Genomic DNA, 19,483 nt, shown 5'->3' on the forward strand with positions numbered 1-19,483 from the left:
GGTTCTTAAATCTGCCACTCGATAGAGGGCGACAAAAAAAAATTGTAAGAATCTCATAGTAAGCATTAAGATGATTTATAACGTTGCCAGACTTTGCCGTTATTTCTAGTCAATTAGATTTTATGTCGTTCAGAAGTTTCTGATAAATAAATAAATGGGATTATTATAATGAATAAATAATACAAACAAATTACTTGTTGTTTTAAATGTTTGTTAGTGCTATTGAAAACGTAAAACTAAATATAAATAACACATTTTTTTACACTTTCGTGAGCTCGCTTTTGTTACTAATAAATACAAAGGAAAATGATTTTAAATACGTTTTCTCAAAATTTACTATATTTTTGTAAAAAACTTATTAGACTAAAAACAGGCAGATTAGACTAAAGGCAAAATACACTGACCGCCAAAAAAACCGGCCACCCTGAAAAATTTCGCAAAACCACTTTAAAAATTATTAATTTAACTAGTGATCGTTATTTTATTAAAGAACCATTCACTATTGACACATGATATACAAATTAGCAAAAAAAAGAAGACAAATAAACGCAGAATTAAATTTAATTTAACAAAATAACAGAAACAAACCAAGTACGATATTTTCTTAAAAACAAGCAGTAAAGGAGGCTGTTGTTGTAAACAGAGTTTTTCATGCTAAAACAATTCCATTAACTCTTCTCTTACAGGCGTCTCTCAAATTGTCGCTTTCTCTTAAACAGCTTTTTGCTTTTTATTTTTATTACTACAAGATTTTTCGCTTGGCCAGAATGGTCAACGGAATAATGCGACTATACTGACCGTTTTAAAGAGTGCGCAAACTAAGAAATTTACTAAATTTTCTTGGAAGAGTTTGTTTCTTCAATGAAAATTTTTGGTTTTTAATTCTTCTGCCGCCATATGAAAATGGAATATTTGATAATCGGTTTCGTAATAATTGTAAATACGAGCAAAAGCATATTTCTATATTCTAAACTAGCCATATCGATCCCAAATTTGTACAGATACGTTTTTTTAATATTTCTGTTTTCAATGAAGTAAATTTTATTTTGCAAAATACCTAACATCTAACGACATATTACGCATACGTATGTACTACCGCATTCACTATATTCCCATTCTTTGCATTTTATTTTTATTACTGAAATATTTTTCGCTTCACTCTTAAGTAGGGGCAGCTAAGAACTGACGTAGGTAGGAGGTATCAATGAGGAAGAGATTTAGTAAAGTTTCCTAGAACAGTCTGTCTATTCAATCAAAAATTTTACTTTGTTGACGGAAATCTGTTCCATTTTTTCCACTGTTGTTTTCTTTGAGATAGTTCTTGTGTCGAAGTGAAACACCAAAAGGCCGAAAGTCCGGAGATCATCAGTGGATTTTAAAACACGTAAAAACGACTTCTTTTTCTTGTGCTATGTATTAAAAACATTCATTGTAAATAAGTAAATTATGTAAGTAAACCACAAATAATCTTTTTTTAACACAAATTTATTCAAAAAAAGATCATTAAATTTTCAGTAACGAGTGTACTTACATCATAAAATGTGAAAGAAAATGACTTATTTTCGAGTTTATGCGGCATATTGTGCCAGTTTTTTAAGACATATGTTTTTTCTCTAGTCTATTAAATTTTCTAAAAAAATGTAAATTTTGAGAAAACGCATTTAAAATTATTTTCCTTTGTATTTATTAGTAACAAAAGCGAGCTACCAATGTGTTATTTACATTTATTTTTATGTTTTCAATAACACTAATAAGTGTTTAAAACAACAACTAATAATTTGTTTGTATTATTTATTCATTATAATAATCCGATTTATTTATCAGAAACTTTTAACGAAATAAAATCTAATTGACTAGAAACAATGGCAAAGTTGTGTTAGGCTTATCTGGCAACGTTGTAAATTATCTTAATGCTTACTAGGAGATTCTTACAAATTTTTTTCGTCGCCCTGTATCGAGTGGTAGATTTAAGAACTGTTTTGTTGCTGTTATGGGGGTTGCCTATGCGCGCGATTGACGGCCAAATGTTGGTATGACCTTTGCCCTGTTCGTTCCAAACAATAGGATGCATTTAATCAATGCCCTGTTTTTAAAGGTACCCTTTTTTTAAAAGTCAAATTTTATGGAATCTGTCTAAACTAATTAACATTTGAAAACGTTTAAAATTTAAAAATTTCACCCTGTTTTTTACGGGATATTTAAAAAAGCAAATATTTAAAAAAATGTACTGTTTTTAAGGTAGATATATTAAAAAGTTAAAAGCGGTCTGTTTGTACTTTTGAATTTTCATTTTATTCCAAAACGAACATCTTTGGTATTAACAACCGGTACGCACCCATAGAGATGGCTTTTACCACTGTATTAATATTTTTACTTCCCGAGCGTAAGCAAAGGAAGTATTGTAATCGAGTCCGTCGGCCGACTCTCTACTTTTGCGTTTTCTCGATCTTTCATGACCCCTAGAAGACGAAGAAATAGGTCTCCCATTTCCGTCTGTCTGTCGGTCTGTCTGCCGATAATCTCAGAAAGTACTGGACCGATTGTTGTGAAATTTTGTACTTATATTAGGAATATCATGTAGATGGTAAAACGCTAACCAAAATTTGTCTAATCATCCCCACCACTAATGTGATGACGTCACTTCAAAATTGTACATAGTAAATGGGTTTTAAATTGTATAAAATAATATAGTCCTACACATGTAGTTTATGACTCCGAATTGAGTTTTTACCTGAAACGTCCAGATTTTTGGAAAAAAAAATCAAAATTATGAAACAACATTTTACAATTTAATTTTGAATCTGCAGAACCGAATACTTTGAAATGTTGTAGACTGTTTACAGTTATGATAAACATGACAAATTTTTAATCAAAATATATTTACTTATCCCCTCCAAAAAATTGATAACGTCAGCTCAAAAGTTTGCCGAATAAATCCTATCTAAAATGTACAAAATATGATGAGTTTGTACTTGTAATTTATCATTCCAATCATATTTTTTGGATTTGCAGATACAGGGTGACTCAAAAAAATTAATGAATGTGTGAATTTATTTTATTGATTTAATCAAGAACTACAAAACTGAATGCTTTGAAATCTTGGAGATATTTTAAAGTTATCATAGGCATGGTAAATTTTTAGTCAAAATGTATTTGCTCGTCCCCTCCTAAACAATTAGTGACGTCACCTCAAAATTTTACTGAAAAAATCCTATCTTGAATGTGCAAAATATGATGAGTCTGTAGTTGTGATTTCTCATTCCATTCATATTTTTTGGATTTGCATATATAGAGGGACTCAAAAAAATTAATGAATGCGTGAAATTATTTTATTGATTTAATCAGGAACTACTAAACCGAATGCTTTGAAATCTTAGAGATGTTTTAAATTTATAAGCATGGAAAAATTTTGATCGAAATGTATTTGCTCATCCCCCCCCCCAAAAATTTGATGACGCCGCAGCAAAATTTTGCTCAAAAAATGCTATCTTAAATGTGTAAAGAATGGTGATTTATCACTGCATTAATATTTTTTAGATTTGCTTATACGGGGTGTCTGAACAAAAAAAAATGACTGAATCAGTTAATTTTATTGATTAAATCAAGAATTACAAAACTGGATACTTTGAAATCTTGCAGACGTATTTGTCTTAAATTACAAGTACTATACAGGGTGTGCCTGTTATCTGCTCATGCTTGACAATTTTTGCATAGGCTATATATTATACACCCCAGAGGCGACTTCGTCCAATTTTTTTTTAAGAAGCAATCATAGCAATCACAAAAAAAATTACAAAGATGTCAATACCAAATAATGACAAAATTGAAAAATTTAATACTCGATTTATTTTAAAATGCCCCACTACAAAAATGTAATGATAAAAAAAACCATAATAGGCATGAAGTCGTCACGTTTCCGACAGCGAGGGACGTACTGTCTAAACTCTTTAGACCAATTTTTTAGATTTGCTTATACAGGTGTCTCAAAAAAAATTAATGACTGAGTCAATTTATTTTATTGATTAAATCAAGAATTGCAAAACTGAATACTTTGAAACCTTGTACTTACTGTAAGCATGGTAACTTTTTAATAAAAATTATCTGCTTATCAACCCCAAAAAATTGATTACCTCATCGCAAAATTTTGCCGAATAAATGTGCAAAATATGATCGATCTACACTTGTAATTTATCATTGCATTCATATTTTTTAAATTTACGTATATAGGTGACTCAAAAAAATGAATCAATCAATTTATTTTATTACGTAAATCAAAAACGGATTACTTTGAAATCTTGCAGACGTTTGAAAGTTGTTGTAAGCTTGGTAAATTGTTAATTAAAATATATCTGTTTTGTTTATTCCCCCAAAAATGTTGCTGAATAAATCCTATGTTAAATGTACAAAATATGATAAGTCTATACATGTGATTTATCACTGCATTAATATTTTTTAGATTTGCTGATCGGCAAAAAAACCAGCCACCCTGAAAAATTTCGCAAATCCACTTTAAAAATTATTAATTTAACTAGTGATCGTTATTTTATTAAAAAACCTGATGTACAAATTAGCAAATAAAAGAAGACATTTAAACGCAGAATTAAATTTAATTTAACAAAATAACAGAAATGGGAGACCCATTTCTTCGTACTCTTGGGGCCATGAAAGGTCGGGAAAACGTAAAAGTAGAGAGTCATGTTTTCAAAGGTGAATTTGTTTGGCCAAAATCGAATTCACCTTTGGAAAAACATGATAGTGGATAGATTCTTCAAAATTTTGACTCTCGTATTTAACAAAAAGTTACAAACCTGCGTACAGAATTTTTAAAACAAAAAACCCAATTTGTATGCATTAACTGTACATTTATTACGGCGTCAATATAATTTGTTTTTTTATTTTATACATTATGTGATTATAACCTACGAAACAGTCGAAGCTATGCATAAAGTAAACGTCTTTTATGCCTTCAGTGGATTTCCTTTGTTACATCCGTCACTACTACAAACCATGCAGTCACCTTCGTTAAGAATCGCGTTTGCGCTTTTGCACCTAGCGATACCACTGGGGACACATCCCTTTACCACCAATTTTTTTTCTGCAAGTCGAAAAAGTTACATTCATATACATAACATTAAATCGTTTGGTTATTTACCTGTATTTACGATTACTGTTATACAATCATAGCCAGCGCTCCGTGTAAGTCTTGCTTGTGCTTGCTGAGTTACTCGTGCCATTTGGGCGAAAAAGTCGTCACAGTTTGTTAGTTTATGGGTGTAGCTTTCAACATTAACTGGCCGATCTGAGAATGTACGTGAAAGTTGATGAAGTGTAGTGAACATTTTTTTGGGAGGGAATAAACGGATGAATTTCGATTTAACAATTTTTTTTCCAAAAATCTGGACAAAAGCTCATCACGGATTCATAAACCACAAGTGTAGGAGTATCTTATTCTATTTTAAAAAATATTTACTATCGTAAATTTTGAAAATGAGGTCATTCCATTGTTAGTGCGAGAATTAGACAAATTCTGGTTAGCGTTTAACTATCTGCACGATATTTCTACAAAAATATATAAACAGTAGATTGTAAAATAAAAATTCATCCGACACCATGTAATGATAGCAGGGTTTTTCATAAAAAAAGAATAAATAAGAAAAGATAAAAAATTAAATACATACGTAGAAAAATGGCAGGGTCTGTTGTATAACACTCAATTCCAAACGCTGAAAAAAATCAACAAACGTTATTTAATTAATTTCATGTACCTAGAAATGCTTTACCATTTTGGATGAAATACAGTTGGACGATTAAGAAAATGATGTGTTTCAACATTGTTGGCTTTATTACTGTATGATTTTATTTTTGCAAGTCCTTATATAGCATATTGTATGCATTTGGTGTTAAAAGGTTATCTCCGTGGGGAATAACATAGTACTTTCAAGACTTTTAATAATGATGGATGAAGAGTAAGTAGCTTAGTTGTCGACTAGGTTAGTTTAATAATGTTATACGAAAGTGGTTCAAGCATAAATAGGTAATGGTTACGAGTTAGTATGTGTTATTTTAAAGCAGATAAGTTATACATTATAATCATAATGATTTATTTGTTATTCAAAAAGTTAAATTTACATCAGAGGTCAGATAAAAATTTGATAAGCTTTGTTTAAACTTTATTCTTCGATTTAATTAATAATAATTTGAGTATTTAGGGAATTCCACGGCAAACATGGAATCAAAATAAACCTCTATTCTATTCTGTTACCGTGTTTTCTTTGTTACATCCATTGGTGTTACATATGCTGCATTTAAATGTACGAGAGTTTCTATCAGACATTTTGTCTTTGACTGTAGTTTCTACATGATTGCACGTTGGTACAGTAGTAGGAGAGCATCCTTTAACTATCACGTTCTCTCCTAAAAAATGTCAAAGTGTGCCATATTTTTTGGAATCAGATATTTACTAGTGTTAGTCACTAGCGTAAAACAAGTGAGAGCAAGTCCTGGTGGTACTATTTTTATAGGAATAGTAGTGCGTCCTGATTTTTTGGCCATATCTCGAAAGTAGTCGTTACAGTCTTTTAACGCGTGTATGTTGTCCGTAACATTCGTACCTAAATAAAATATTTTATAATAATTATAACAATTACGAATTTAAGTACAGTTACCTTGAACTAAAATGGAAGGATCAGTGGTATAACACTCCAGGCAGAACGCTATAAAAAAAAAAAAAAGAAAACAGAAAATAAACTCATGAATTGATTAAGAACCCTTACCTTGTTGAGTCAAATACAATTGAAAAATTAAAACAACGAAGTACTTTGACATTGTTGCGATCAGTTGTACATCAAATATGTGCTGTTGTTACGATTATCATTATTATTAGCCGAAAGTGTTTATTTATTTAAACTTAAAGATCAAGTGCACTTGTTATGATGTAATATTAGGATAAATTACATTTCTTATTTAACAAAAGAGAAAAAACGTGCTTGGTTTCTTAATAATAATAATAATAATAGTAAAGATAACATAATAAATACAAACACCAATCATATACCCTCCACCCCTCATTGGGAAACACGGTTAAATTATAAAATTAATAACATTAGAAAACAACTAGGTCAAATAACACAGTACCTAAGAGGAGTTAAAACACCACATATCATGACATGTATGCATTCGATACTGACCAACAATACATTGGTCAACAACCAAAATACTCCTTTAATAAAAAAACACAAACGGCAAAAATCATTTTTACAGAAGTTTTAGGATACAAGGAAGTCATTTATGCCCAAAAGACAAAAAGCGTATGACTGCGATTTTTTTTTGTAGACCTGCTAATGTTGTATACGTATACAAACTGATAATTTGTCCCCTTTAAAAAGTTGATGACGTCACCAAAAAATTTCTTAGGAAAATCCTACTTGAAACTATAACACCCCTATTTTTACTTCAACATTTAGGGATTACTCGAAAACAAAATAAAATTTGCAGAATTAAATTGTGTAATTTGTCTAAAAACTGCACCTGTTTAATGGATTGTCCTTCAGAGGCGTTCTAGCTAAATAACTTTAAGCCAATGTTTATTTATTGTTTTGTGTGCATTTACGTACTAATATTATTAGAAACTGTACTCGTAAAATTAATTGGGGACCAGGTAGCAGAGAAATATAAAATTAAGCTTAAAAAATTGGATAATGTTATTTAAACAGAACTTCCATTCGCCTCTGAAGTGCAGCCAAAGTTGAAGTTTAAATTTAATTTTTCAATTTTTCAACATTTTGCAATTTTTCGTTTCAATTTTTTATTATCTTTATTTTTACAATTTATTAATTTTAGAATTTTTTGTTTTTTCAATTTCACTTTTTTCAATTTTTCGTTTCGTCAGTTTTTCAATTTGTAATCTTTAATTATACGATATCTCTTCGAGTTTTCATTTTTAAATTTTCCAGTTTATGATTTTCCAACTTTCGGACGTTTCAGTTCTTAGATCTTGCAGTTTTTCGATTTCAAATTTCACGAGTTTTCAATTTTTAATTATTCATATTTTAGATTTTTCAGTTTTTCATTTCTTCAGTTTTTCGAGAAAACCGAGAAAGTACAAGCCATACCCTCTGAGAGAATAGGGGCGGGTGGGCGGGGTTAGTACTCGCTGAGACAAGACTGATTTTGGCAAATACTATACCCTCTGAGAAAATAAAGGGGCAAGTACTTGCAAAGGTAAAACTTATTTTGGCAAATGACATATCCTCTGAGAAAATAAGGGCGGGTGGGCGGGGCTAGTGCTTGGTAAGATAAGACTGATTTTGATAGATACCATACCCTCTGAGAAAATAAAGCGGCTAGTACATACTTGCAAAGGTAAAACTTATTTTGGCAAATGACATATCCTCTGAGAAAATAAGGGCGGGTGGGCGGGGCTAGTAGTTGCTCTGATAAGACTGATTTTTGCAGACGGCATACCCTCTGAGAAAATAGGGGCGGGTGGGCGGGGCTAGCACTTGCTAAGATAAGATGATCTTGCCTCCATTAGACTTGTAAAACTTCTTAAATTTAAAAGGTGTTAAATTGCATATTTCCATAGAAACTAGTTAATTTCCTAAATCTGATTTAACAACATTAGTAATACGGTTCAAAATTATTGAATAATAGATTGACTTCATATTTTTATTATAATATCTCTTGGTCTTTGCGGCATGGAGGATTTTGCAAGTAAACTCCGGCCTTCAGCTCACGATGAATAACGTACAATTGAGAAGGGGTGGGTGGGCGGGGCTTATATTTGATCCCTTTTTTCTTAATGTAGGAAGGCTTTTTTTCCCAACAAGAAACTGAAAATATATATATCCTGCTGTTGAAAGAAAACTCTCTATATTAGAAGAAAAACAAAGCTTAAGCCCCATCCGCCCGCCCCGATCTCAATTGTGATGAATTTTTAATTCACTGTTAGACCTTTTTCTATTGAGAAAGCGAATGTAAAAATTCATCACAATTGAGATCGGGGCGGGTGGGTGGGGCTTAATCTTTTTTTTAGTCTATAGATTTTCTTTCAACAGGATAGTTGAACATGTTTTCAGTTTCTTGTTGGAAAAAGACTTCGCATATTAAGAAAGAACGGACAAAATAAAAAAGAAAATTCTATACACTAAAAAAAAAGACTAGCCCCGCCCACCCGCCCCTATTTTCTCAGAGGGTATGGCGTCTGCAAAAATCAGTCTTATCAGAGCAACTACTAGCCCCGCCCACCCGCCCTTATTTTCTCAGAGGATATGTCATTTGCCAAAATAAGTTTTATCTTTGCAAGTACTTGCCCCTCTATTTTCTCAGAGGGTAGAGCATTTGCCAAAATCAGTCTTGTCTCAGCAAGTACTAAAATTATAATTTTCATCAAACTGATGACGATGAATACAACACAACACTATCCCAAATTAAAGATACCCTATTACAAAAGCTTTCCTTATATAGCAAAAGACTTAAAAGATACGAACAATCACATCTCAGAAAAATTCATAACACTAAATTTTTAAACAACGAAAAGCTATTCTATCAACATTTAACTAATTCAAGCAAAACTCAATTATCCGGTGAACTTCCAAGTTTCCAGGATGTAACAACATTTTGGTCAAAACTTTGGTCTCAAGAATTTGAATTTAACCAATCTGCCAAATGGATTCCTCATATATTCCATAAACTATCCACAGTTACACCAATGAATGATCATCAGATAACACTTGCTGAATTAATAAATACCATCAATAAAACACACAACTGGAAATCACCAGGACCAGACAAAATCCATAATTTTTGGATAAAAAAAATTAAATTGTGTACATATTCATTTACTACATCACTTAAATCAGTTCCTTCTTGACCCATCCTCCTTTCCAACAATCTTATGTGATGGTGTAACATACCTAAAACCTAAAGATAACGACACAAAAAATCCATCAAAATACAGACCTATCACATGTTTACCGACAATCTATAAAATATTAACCTCATGCATTACACAAAAAATCTATCAACACTGTTTTAACTCTGACATCATTAATGAAGAACAGAAAGGATGTATTAAAGGATCCTTTGGTTGCAAAGAGCAATTAATCATAGATTCCATCATCTGTGAACAAGCTAGAAAAGAAAACCGAAACATATATACTGCTTTTATTGATTATAAGAAAGCTTACGATTCTGTCCCTCATTCCTGGCTATGCAAAATTCTGGAATTATACAAAATTGATACTAAAATCTTTTCTCAAATGTTCCATGGAATTTTGGAAGACCACCCTCCAAATAACCTTAAATGAACAAACAATTCAGTCAGATCCAATTATGATCCGAAGAGGAATTTTTCAAGGCGATTCTCTTAGCCCGTTATGGTTCTGCTTAGCAATAAATCCCCTCTCCGATATCCTGAACAGCTGCAATTATGGGTTCAATATAAGAATTAACAAACAAAGAGAAAACAGAATAAGTCATTTGCTGTATATGGATGACATAAAAATATATGCAAGTACACAAAATCAGTTAACAAACCTATTAAATCTGACTGAACAGTTTTCCGGTGATATTGGTATGTGTTTTGGTATTGAGAAATGTAAGACCCAAGCAATCAGAAAAGGCGTCCAACACCAAATACCACATACAGCCCAGAATAACGAAATAATCGAAGCCCAAAAACGAAATGATACATACAAATATCTGGGTTTCTGTCAATCCTCCCACATCAATCATACCAAAACGAAAACACAGTTGAAAGATCAATACATAGCGAGATTAAAATTAATATTGAAGACACAGTTAAATGGAAAAAATTTAATGAAAGCAGTAAATACATTCTGCGTTCCACTGCTAACATATTCTTTTGGAGTCATTAAATGGTCCAAAACTGATCTTGAAAATTTAAACATCGCAACAAGGAAAATCTTCACACAGTATAGAAGGCATCATCCAAAATCGTCCATTGAAAGATTCTCATTACCAAGACAGAATGGAGGAAGGGGTTTCCAGAACCTAGAAAACTTATATCAGAGACAAATCTCAGACCTGAAGAAGTATTTCTTGAAACGAGCAGAAAGAAATGAAATGTTTCGCACCATCACAAGAGCAGATTTGAACCACACACCTTTAAATCTGTCGAACACCGAAGAAATCTACACCCCCCACACAATAGACAAAATAATAAAACTACATGGAAAATTCTACAAAGGCTTGGAAGAAACTCATGTCAAGAAGATGTCATTGATTTGGTTAAAAAAATCAAGTTGGTATGCCGAAACAGAAGGATTTGTGTTTGCTATTCAAGACCAAGTAATCAATACCAAGAATTACAGAAAATACATCATCAAAGATCCGAATATAAGAAACGACTGCTGTCGCCTCTGCAAAGCAAAACCTGAAACGATCCCGCACATAATCTCCTCCTGTAGCATCCTGGCACAAACTGACTACAAAGCTAGACACGACAACGTAGCCAAAATCATTCACAAAGAATTAACAACACTTATGAACTTAATCGAAGATACGACACCCTATTACACTTACATTCCATCTCCGTTCCTTGAAAATAACAAATACAAATTATACTGGGATCGCACAATACTTACAGACTTAAACATTACAGCTAACAGACCAGACATCATACTTATCAAAAAACACACGAACGAAGTCATTCTCATTGACATTGCTATTCCTAACACAAACAACATTATTCAAACATACCACACCAAGATTTCAAAATATCTACAATTATCGATAGAAATGAAATTCATGTTGAATCTTAAAACAATTTCAATTCTACCCCTAGTTATCTCTAATGTAAGTGTAGTCCCAAATAGCTTAGTTGAGAATTTAAAGTCTTTGCATTTGAATGATTCAATAATTGTCAAAATTCAAAAAGCTGTTTTGTTAGGAACATGTCATATTGTTCGTAAGTTTCTCGAACAGTCTGATCATGTCAGTCAGTTAGATTAGCACCAGTAGGTCAGAGTAGTGTAGGTCACTTTCCAAGTGATGCGCGGATAAATGATCGGTAGTTACGCTAGACTTTTGGGGATGGGGTGAGATTAGAGAATAATAGCAGACTAATTTGTATGCTGTAATTCTAGAATCTCGAAAGTTGTTTTGTTAATCTTATCAATGCATATCATTACTTGGTCTTAATACCCGTAATGATAGAAGTCTTGCCTGAATCCTTGTACTACATGTTTTATTGTGTTTAATTCAAGTCACAAAAATGATGTACATTCCGAAATAATTGGACTTCTTTGAATCGACAATTTTAAAGATTGCAGTGTGGTTGGGCGCATTGATCGCATCTTGTTGCTACAACAGTTACCCCTCTCTCAAGAGCGTGTCTCTCAGCAATCGGCCTTACAATGAAGTCGCAGAGGCCCGCCGGAACGCAGCCTTTTAGAGCGAAATTGGCTATTGGGCTACCTGCAAAACTGTGTCAAATTGTGGAAAAAAAAAACATTTGTCATTACTTGTTGTCACTTGCATTGTGTAACAGCGGCTGGAAGTACCTAAAAAAGTACCTAAATTTAAATCAGGTGCTCCAAAGGGTTGTGCCGCATTTGTTAGGTATGGATCACAATCTTGTATAGTATTTTCGATAAAATTGTTACTCAGGGGGTGGGTGTTGGACACGTAACACTGCAAACTAAGAGCTGCAACAATATATTTTATTATGACTTATACATATACATTTTTGAATAGTATAGTGGAAATATTTGAATTTTATGCACCGCTATCACGATTTATTCGTACTAAATTAAAAAATTGTGATTAGAGTCTACAACGTAACACAATTTTTTGGATGAAGGGTACTATTATCATCAGTGCAATGTAATTCTTAGGTACTGTTCAACATACCGTTAAATTTGGTATTTACTGCATGCGGATATGTTCATTAAAGAAAAACATTTTTTTAAGCACGGTTATATTTTTGGAAAACAAATTAACATACCTTGTTCGATGAAGGACGCACCAATCACTATCAAAAGGACGTACAACATTTTGTTGACTGTTGGGTAGATGATTCAGATTGTGAAAATGCAAATCTCGGGCTCGCTTTTTATATGCATTTACATGCTCAGGACCGTAATAAGAAAGCAACTAACGAAAGTTTCTTGACTGTAAAAATAGAGTTGGCCCTTTTTGAATACAGTTTACGTCAAAATAATTGAACACTAAATAGAAAAAAATATTTTCAACAAAATAAAATGCTTGATTTTTACGAGTATGAAAAAGTAGCTCCGTGACTTTTTATTTTTCTTGCTAGTTTTAGAGTTTAAATCATTGATTTTTAATTTTCTTATGTCTATTTTTTTCAACAAGATTTTTGTTCTCTAATAATAATTTCGTAAAACACACTACAAAAATTATACGTTTGACGGCGAAGGGTGTTTTGATACAGTTTTCGTTATTTCCCTTTATTTTGGAAAAATGATTATATTTAGAATCCCTAATTTGGAGAGTTGAAGAAATTTTTTTAATTGTGGCGAGGTCTTGTAAAACTGTACCAATTACGACATCTGGTATGTTTGTGGTTCTGTCTTCGTCCGACACACTGTATTAATGCTGATAAAAATGCCCGCAGGGCGGAAACTTATACCTTGCCAGAATTAAAAGAATTCTACTGCAGTTCCGGACTTAATACCGCCCTGTACCTGGCCATAAATGCGTTTATTACAATCACGTTGTGCTAATTACTCATTGTTATGATATAGTTATTGAATCTGCTTAAGATCCTATCGTAAAATCTGTACAGAAAATTTTCACTGCTATGTTTCATGTGCATACGGTCCTGTTTTAATTAACGCTTTTCCTCATGGGATTTATACTTCAGTGTTATGGATATTTTTTGATTTAGGAAAATTTCCAAATTTTCCAATGTCAGAAAAAACTACGACTAAAAGTTTTAGCACGTAAATCCCTATGGCCAGCTTTAAAAAAAGGTTTTGTATAACAATAGAATTTAGAAAAATATTGAAGTAATTTAGACAGAATATTCTTGATCGAAAGAAATTTAAAATTGAAAAGTCAGAAAATTACAAATCCACAAATTGAAGAATTTTAAATTCCCAAAATGTTAAAAAATTGGGAAATGGAAAATTGAAAAGCCGAAAAATGTTAAGAATCCAAAAACCGAGATGTAGAAAATTGAAAAATTGGAATATTATAAAATGAAAAATTGTAATCAAATATCAAAAAAATCTAAAAATGGCAAAATCGAAAATGTAAATGTTAAAAAATTGAAAAACTAAAAATTAAAAAAACTAATTGAGAAATCAAAAAATCTAAAATTTAAAAAATCGAAAAATTGAAGTCGAAAAATTGTGGAACCGAAAAACTGAAAAATTAAGAAATTTTGAAACACAAAAAAGTGAAAAATCGAATTAAAAATTGAAAAATTGAAAAGCCGAAAGATTTTAAAAAAACAAAAACTGAGATATTGAAAAACTGGAATATTATAAAATGAAAAATTGGAAACATAAAAAAAAACAGAAAATGGCAAAATCGAAAATGTAAAAACTAATTGAGAAATCAAAAAATCTGAAATTTAAAAAATTCAAAACTTGAAAAGTGGAAAAATTGTGGAACCGAAAAACTGAAAAATTGAGGAATTTGAAACACAAAAAAGTGAAAAATCGAATTAAAAATTGAAAAATTGAAAAATAGAAAACTAAAAATCAAAGAACTGAAAAATTTTAAATTTAAAATATCGAAAAATTGAAAAATCCTAAAACTGCAGTATCGAAAAATTGATGATTAGAAGTTTGAAAAAGCGCGAAATTCGAAACCGAAAAATTGGAAGATAGAAAAAGTGAAACACCAAAAAAGTGAAAAATCTGAAATTTAAAATATGTATTGAAAATTTAAAAAATCGAAAAATTGAAAAGTCCAAAAATTGTGGAACCGAAAAACTGAAAAGTTAAGAAATTTGAAACACAAAAAACTGAAAAATCGAATTAAAAATTCAAAAATTGAAAAGCTGAAAAATTTTAAAAATCCAAAAACCGAGAAATTGAAAAATTGGAATATTATACAATGAAAAATTGGAATCAAACATCAAAAATACATAAAAATGGCAAAATGGGAAATGTAAATTTAAAAAAAATTAAAAAATAAAAAACTAATTGAGAAATCAAAAAATCTGAAATTTAAAAAATTGGAAAGTCGAAAAATTGTGGAACCGAAAAACTGAAAAATTGGGAAATTTGAAACACAAAAAAGTGAAAAATCGAATTAAAAATTGAAAAATTGAAAAATAGAAAACTAAAAATCAAAGAACTGAAAAATTTTAAATTTAAAATATCGAAAAATTGAAAAATAAAAATTAAAAATTAAAAAAAACTAATTGAAAAATCAAAAAATCTGAAATTTAAAAAATTGAAAAGTTGAAAAATTGTGGAACCGAAAAACTGAAAAATTGAGAAATTTGAAACACAAAAAAGTGAAAAATCGAATTAAAAATTCAAAAATTGAAAAGCCGAAAAATTTTAAAAATCCAGAAACCGAGAAATTGAAAAATTGGAATATTATAAAATGAAAAATTGGAATCAAACATCAAAGAAACTTAAAAATGGCAAAATCGAAAATGTAAATTTAAAAAAAATAAAAAATTGAGAAATCAAAAAATCTGAAATTTGAAAAATTGAAAAGTCGAAAAATTGTGGAACCGAAAAACAGAAAAATTGAGAAATTTGAAACACTAAAAAGTGAAAAATCGAGTTAAAAATTGAAATATTGAAAAATAGAAAACTAAAAATCAAAGAACTGAAAAATTTTAAATTTAAAATATCGAAAAATTGAAAAATCCTAAAACTGCAGTATCGAAAAATTGAAAAAGCGCAAAATTCGAAACCGAAAAGTTGAAAAATCGGAAGATCCAAAAAGTGAAACACCAAAAAAGTGAAAAATCTGAAATTTCGAAAAATTGAAAAAACGAGAAATCGACACATCAAATTAAAAACCTGAAAAATTGAAAAATCGAAAAATCGGAAGATCGAAAGAAATTTCAAGTCAAAAAATTACAAATCCAGAAATTGAAAAACCGAAAAAATTTAAAAATCGAAATCCGAGATGTCGAAAAACGTAAAAATTGGAATATTTAAAAAATGAAAAATTGGAATCAAACATCAAAAAATCTAAAAATAATACAAATACAAAAGACAGTTATCAAAAGAAGTGCCCAATATCGAGGCTGCACTTTTATCAGAAATAGTTTTTATTACAAAATTTTGTATAGTTGGATTTTTTTAATTGATAATTAATTATCACAAATTTTTATTTTCAGACAAATCCAACAGATTCTGGACGACAAATCCGAGCCGCTTCCTGGTGAAGAAAAACTAGCCGCTTTAACAGCAGGCGAAAGAACGCATTGGGCCAACGTCAGGCGAATGTTCTTCGGTAAAGGTGTCAACAAATCGTCCTTGGACACCATAGAAAAAGCCGCTTTTCTCGTCACGTTGGACGATTTGCCCTACGATTACGATGCGGTGCGAACTTCCTTATACTTGTTAGAATTTTCATTGATGTTGTTTATTTCAGGCGGACCCTGACAAATTGGACAACTACGGCAAAATTCTGTTGCATGGAAAAGGGTACGACCGCTGGTTCGACAAGTCGTTTACTTTGTGCATAGGAAACAACGGACGGGTTCGTACTGACCCCTTAATTTCGAATTTTAGTTGACTTTGTTGTTTTGTTGCAGATTGGCTTTAATGCAGAGCATTCGTGGTGAGTGGTTATTGCGTAATTGTAAACATTTCTTAAAATAAGTTTAAATTAAAAAAAAGTCTTACAGAAATCGTTGTTTGCAAAAAACAAAAAAAAAGAGGTTGCTGATTCAAATTTTTTTACAGGTGAATAGAAACGCGTTTTTGTGAATTCATTTTTGAGATGAACTGAACACACTATAGTTGTCCAAATTTATATTTTGAAAATGTAGCAGTCGGAAAATTAAAGAAGAAAGAATTTTTGTATGGTTTACTTACTAAGAAAAACTTGTGCGTGATAAGTTATTTTTTCTTTCATTTTACTAATTTTTGGTTTAAAAACTTTCCACAGCTATGTTTATTCATATTTTTTCCTAGTGAAGTATGAGATGATGTTACAAAAGAATAGAATATAGTTGTGTGTATGTTGACGATTTATCAGCAAATATAGTACGTCCAGAGATTTGGGAAAAAATAGTGTTTACTTCATACTTTGTAACATCCTCTCATTTTTTGGTGTTCACTGTTTTTTTAATATAGATTTTCGAATACTCTAATGCAGGGCCGACGCAGCGGTAGCTTCCCATGTTTGGGAGTGGGTGGTAACGGCCCAGGTCCACGAAAACCGGTAATAATAAGCATCCTCATCATTGTAATGTTCTCTAGATGAATGGAACCCGCTGTTGCGTCCCACTGTACTTTATTTACTTTTCTCTTCTTTGCGCTTTTCTTTTAATGTTATTCTATGTTATCGTGGTTGTGGACCTCACTGTAAATTGTTTCTTTCTCGATGACTAGGGCTGATGCTGCCGTTGTTGTACATTTATGGGAGTACCTCATCCTCGATGAACTTAATAAACGGTAATTATTTATTTAGGGACTGTAGTTAAACACACCACATTTTCTGCACTAACGCTTACACTTCCAAGCATGATTGCTTTGAATGCATGAAGAGCTTTGCGGATGAGGTTTTGATAATTAGTTGCATAATAATCAAAACTAAATCCGCCGCTTTTGTGTGAAAGTGGCAGGTTTTGTGACAATTTTCACCAATGACTCGTTATTATATTTGTACTCACGTTGTATGTATCAGATACGACGAAAACGGCAACGCGATTGGTACTCCAGAAATCACTCCCCCCACCCCAATTCGACTCAACTGGGAAATAAAACACGAATGTCAAGGGGCCATCGACAAGAGCATGAAAGTAGTCGCTAGTTTAATACAAGACATCGATTTAAGAATTTACGTCCATAATAACTACGGCAAAGGGTTTATAAAACGTTGTCGTTTAAGTCCAGACGCGTATCTCCAGATGGCGCTGCAGCTGGCTTACTATAGAGACGCTGGAAAGTTCGATCTGACTTATGAAGCCAGTATGACAAGGTTATATAGGGAAGGACGTACCGAAACCGTGAGACCGTGTACCGTACAGTCGTCAAAGTGGGTCAAATCGATGGAGGATCCTAATTGCAGCACTGAACAACGAGTGCAGCTGCTAATAGAGGCTTGTGAGAAACACCAGGTAAGGAGGTTTAAACATGAACAAAATTCAAAGTGTGTATCATGGATCACGGTTACGGGATCGATGCCTCTGAACAAGGCGATCGAGCTCTTCAAGACACTATCAATTCGTTTTTTTTCTAGACTGCCTACCAAGACGCCATGTGCGGCAAAGGCATCGACAGACACCTGTTCTGTCTCTATGTAGTTTCAAAATACCTAGAAGTAGAATCACCCTTCCTTCAAAAAGTGCTGAGTGAGCCGTGGAGATTGTCAACATCACAAACCCCCCATGGCCAGACTGGCAGGATGGATCTCAATAAGCACCCCAACTGTATTAGTGCAGGGGGTGGTTTTGGGCCCGTGGCCGACGATGGCTATGGTGTTTCGTACATCATAGCGGGCGAAGATATGTTTTTCTTCCACATATCGAACAAAAGGAGCAGCACTAAAACGGTATAAGCGACGCATTGGGTGATTGTCGTGATATTAATAAGTTCGTTTCAGGACTGCCACCGATTCGCAAAAAGAATAGAAAAGGCGCTTTCGGACATGAAGGCGCTCTACGTCGACTATCAATCTCACAATGGTAAAAATTAACTTTTTAGGATGTTGGGATCTAATTTAAGACAATCTCCATGGTGGTATTCGGTTTTAGGTTAAGAAACTTAAGTTATTATGCGATTCAGCACAGAACCGAGTGGTTGTTGCAATTATGTTAAATTGTTTTTTATTATTTGAACATTGTTTGAAATTTTTGTAATGTTGTTAATACTGCTAATGATTGTGTGAGTATTATGAGTACTATTATGATTATCTAGTTATAATGCAAGCATCAATGCAATACTTGTCTTTTTAAACCAACTGATTTTGTTTTCTAGTTTTCAAATTATAGACATCATTGTACCTATACATTTTTATGAATTAATAAACTATTGTTTGATATCAGTGCTCATTTTATTTAAAACCCGTTCCTTGAAATTCAGACAACATAACCTACACTTTTCTAAGACAAAAATATTGCTTCTACAATACACTGTGGTGTCCCGATTTGAAAAATTAAATTTCGCGTCAAACAAAAACTAACAGGTAATCACCCATGGGTATGGGGGTTCACAGAAGGTCGCCCTAGATTTTAAAAGGGTCTCTTGACCCACTTCTTGTTTTGGTGCTGTGAGTGTAAGCACACGATTCTCATGATAATGTCGTCTTGGTGCACACTTCGCTGTGAGAGGAATGTCTGAGAATAAATGCT

General features: G+C 32.0%; 4 protein-coding genes across 10 annotated transcripts in view; 1 reads left to right on the forward strand and 3 right to left on the reverse strand.

Annotated features, from left to right (window-relative positions):
- The window catches only part of Whd (withered), a 46,358-nt gene extending 27,182 nt beyond the window's left edge, over window positions 1-19,176 (forward strand). For 5 of the 6 annotated variants that reach the window (XM_064054634.1, XM_064054636.1, XM_064054637.1 and 2 more), the window contains exons 6-12: window positions 16,301-16,505; window positions 16,558-16,665; window positions 16,721-16,746; window positions 17,287-17,352; window positions 17,818-18,250; window positions 18,373-18,684; window positions 18,736-19,176. In XM_064054634.1, the coding sequence (XP_063910704.1) occupies window positions 16,301-16,505; window positions 16,558-16,665; window positions 16,721-16,746; window positions 17,287-17,352; window positions 17,818-18,250; window positions 18,373-18,684; window positions 18,736-18,828 (1,243 nt within the window). In that variant the 3' untranslated portion in view covers window positions 18,829-19,176. Of the gene's footprint in view, window positions 1-16,300; window positions 16,506-16,557; window positions 16,666-16,720; window positions 16,747-17,286; window positions 17,353-17,522; window positions 17,586-17,817; window positions 18,251-18,372; window positions 18,685-18,735 lie in introns of all 6 variants that reach the window. The other variant, XM_064054639.1, reaches the window with a different exon arrangement.
- On the reverse strand, window positions 4,842-5,989 carry LOC135127934 (uncharacterized). The gene is made up of 4 exons (XM_064054646.1): window positions 5,781-5,989; window positions 5,679-5,723; window positions 5,153-5,299; window positions 4,842-5,095 (listed from the first exon to the last, which is right to left on the reverse strand). The coding sequence occupies exons 1-4, from the start codon at window positions 5,830-5,832 to the stop codon at window positions 4,959-4,961; spliced, it is 381 nt and encodes a 126-aa protein (XP_063910716.1). The 5' UTR covers window positions 5,833-5,989; the 3' UTR covers window positions 4,842-4,958.
- LOC135127933 (uncharacterized) lies at window positions 6,158-6,853 on the reverse strand. 2 transcript variants are annotated; one of them, XM_064054645.1, is made up of 4 exons: window positions 6,774-6,853; window positions 6,666-6,713; window positions 6,462-6,611; window positions 6,158-6,414 (listed from the first exon to the last, which is right to left on the reverse strand). In XM_064054645.1, exons 1-4 carry the CDS (start codon window positions 6,823-6,825, stop codon window positions 6,251-6,253), a joined length of 414 nt encoding a protein of 137 aa, XP_063910715.1. In that variant the 5' UTR covers window positions 6,826-6,853; the 3' UTR covers window positions 6,158-6,250. The 2 variants fall into 2 exon arrangements, with proteins under 2 accessions (XP_063910715.1, XP_063910714.1); XM_064054644.1 differs by having other exon boundaries at window positions 6,462-6,607; window positions 6,662-6,713.
- On the reverse strand, window positions 12,281-13,025 carry LOC135127752 (uncharacterized). Its single transcript, XM_064054343.1, has 3 exons — window positions 12,968-13,025; window positions 12,486-12,668; window positions 12,281-12,438 (listed from the first exon to the last, which is right to left on the reverse strand). Exons 1-3 carry the CDS (start codon window positions 13,014-13,016, stop codon window positions 12,281-12,283), a joined length of 390 nt encoding a protein of 129 aa, XP_063910413.1. The 5' UTR covers window positions 13,017-13,025.
- Window positions 19,177-19,483: the final 307 nt, after the last annotated feature.

This window comes from Zophobas morio, unplaced genomic scaffold (genome assembly GCF_036711695.1).
Source record: "Zophobas morio isolate AGI-343-1 ecotype UQ-CSIRO unplaced genomic scaffold, CSIRO_AGI_Zmor_V1 ptg000012l, whole genome shotgun sequence".
NCBI lineage: Eukaryota > Metazoa > Arthropoda > Insecta > Coleoptera > Tenebrionidae > Zophobas > Zophobas morio.